Source organism: Cyprinodon variegatus, unplaced genomic scaffold (assembly GCF_000732505.1).
Source record: "Cyprinodon variegatus isolate N-32 unplaced genomic scaffold, C_variegatus-1.0 Scaffold623, whole genome shotgun sequence".
Classification (NCBI taxonomy): Eukaryota; Metazoa; Chordata; class Actinopteri; order Cyprinodontiformes; family Cyprinodontidae; genus Cyprinodon; species Cyprinodon variegatus.
Window position 1 is genome coordinate 475084 of NW_015151076.1, and position 1778 is coordinate 476861.

The 1778-nt window shown below is 37.7% G+C and overlaps 1 protein-coding gene across 3 annotated transcripts in view; it reads left to right on the top strand.

The window, feature by feature from the left end:
- The first annotated feature begins 1009 nt into the window (after positions 1-1009).
- LOC107096430 (polyadenylate-binding protein 4-like) overlaps positions 1010-1778 on the top strand; it is a 21103-nt gene continuing 20334 nt past the window's right edge. Inside the window, exons 1-2 of one of the 3 annotated variants that reach the window (XM_015393078.1) lie at positions 1010-1143; positions 1213-1421. In XM_015393078.1, the coding sequence (XP_015248564.1) occupies positions 1229-1421 (193 nt within the window). In that variant the 5' untranslated portion in view covers positions 1010-1143; positions 1213-1228. Of the gene's footprint in view, positions 1422-1778 lie in introns of all 3 variants that reach the window. The other 2 variants (XM_015393079.1, XM_015393077.1) reach the window with 2 other exon arrangements.

Here is a 1778-nt window from a genome sequence, read left to right on the forward strand (position 1 = left end):
CTATAGGGCATAAAATAAAAATGGCCTTTTACATTTTATACCTCACTGATGGGTCCACATTTAATACCACTCCCCCTCCCTGCCACTCCTCGACTAGGGGGGGAAAAAATAAGTTTTTATTTTTTATTTCTTGATTAAGTTTGTTCTCACAGTAGAGAAATGTACTTGTTACATCAGCTCAAAATTTAAAGAACGTGCCAAGGGATTAAAAAGGTGCATGGGATATATACAGTGCGTCCACGTGACTTTTTTTATTTTTTTTTTTAAGTAAAAATTTTAAGTGAAAATTTGCTTCTGTAAAAGTTTCTGTCTTAAAATTGGAAACATTTTCCAACTGTAAAAGTTCAACCTCTGTAGTTTTACAGAAAAATACTGGCAAGCACAGCTGCTTTTATTTCTTAATGTATCTAACGCTAGAGTATCTAAAATTATGGGATTTAATCTAATCAGATTTTCATTTACTAAATCTTTGCAAGACATTCTTATTTTGGTTCAACTGTGCTATTAATGGATTTTAAGTGTGCGTATTTTGTTAATGGCCTACTTTGGATAAAAATTATAGAAAACATGCTGAAATGACAGTTTAAATACTATAGGGCATAAAATACAGATATGCTTTTATATCTCACTGATGGGTCCACATTTAATTAGTGACATATAGACTGAGCTTCCCAGCAGGTTTTCTGTATCTAAAGTTTGTTTGTATTCCAACCCAGGCGTCGCTGTGGGGAGCTGCTGTGTGTTGGGACAGTAACAGGGTGCGCTCTTCCTTTTACTGCGCATGCTCAGTGTGCTCCTATCCCAGGTTTGACCCTCACCACTATTTCCTCTGCACCGCTACTCTCTATAAAGGGCCCATGCTTTCCTTACACTCTCTCTTTCCCCGGCCGCAAAACGACCGTGAGTGTCTAACTCACTGTTGTAGGAAAAAAAAAAAACTTAAAATAAAAACGCATAAAAAATATAAAATATACAAAATCTAAATAAAAACAAATGCAGCAATATTTAAAAGAAACAAACTAAAAAAAAAAACAAAAAAAAAAAAAAAATACAAACAGAAATAGGATTTTTAAAGAAGTTCTCAAGGTTAATTCTAAGAGGCTGGATTTGCGGAAGCTCCTACAATAATCGGTGAAAACTGAGGTGCGTTTCTGAGCCGGTTTGTTTATTTTCAGGATTAATTCACTCATAGCGGACACATTTTATATTCAGGGAGCTGTTTTAAGAAATGAACACTGCGACAGGGAGTTATCCGATGGCTTCTCTCTACGTTGGCGACCTGCACCCCGACATCACGGAGGCTATGCTGTATGAGAAGTTCAGCCCCGCCGGACCGGTGCTCTCCATCCGGGTCTGCAGGGACATGATCACCCGCCGCTCCCTGGGATACGCTTATGTCAACTTCTCTCAGCCCGCTGACGGTAAGCCAGACTCAAGACAAACCACACACACCTGATAAAACATTTCCTCTGGTGCTCAAAGCAAAGATCTTTACATTTTTTGGAAGCAATTTGCACATTTACTTCCTCCAGTGTTTTTCTTTCTTTATTACAATTCACAATAATACTGTTCATGCAGGAATGATTTGTAAAATCTAGAAAAATTTGCTCTCTGAGAACCAATTTCTTTACAAAAACCCATTAGCCATTTGACATAAAGGACAGGGGCGGATTTACCATTAAGCAAAACTAGGCAGTTGCCTAGAGCCCAAAGTTCCTGGGGGGCCCATAAAACTCCTTTTCTATACAGCTATTACTTATTTGTGCAAATTAATTATG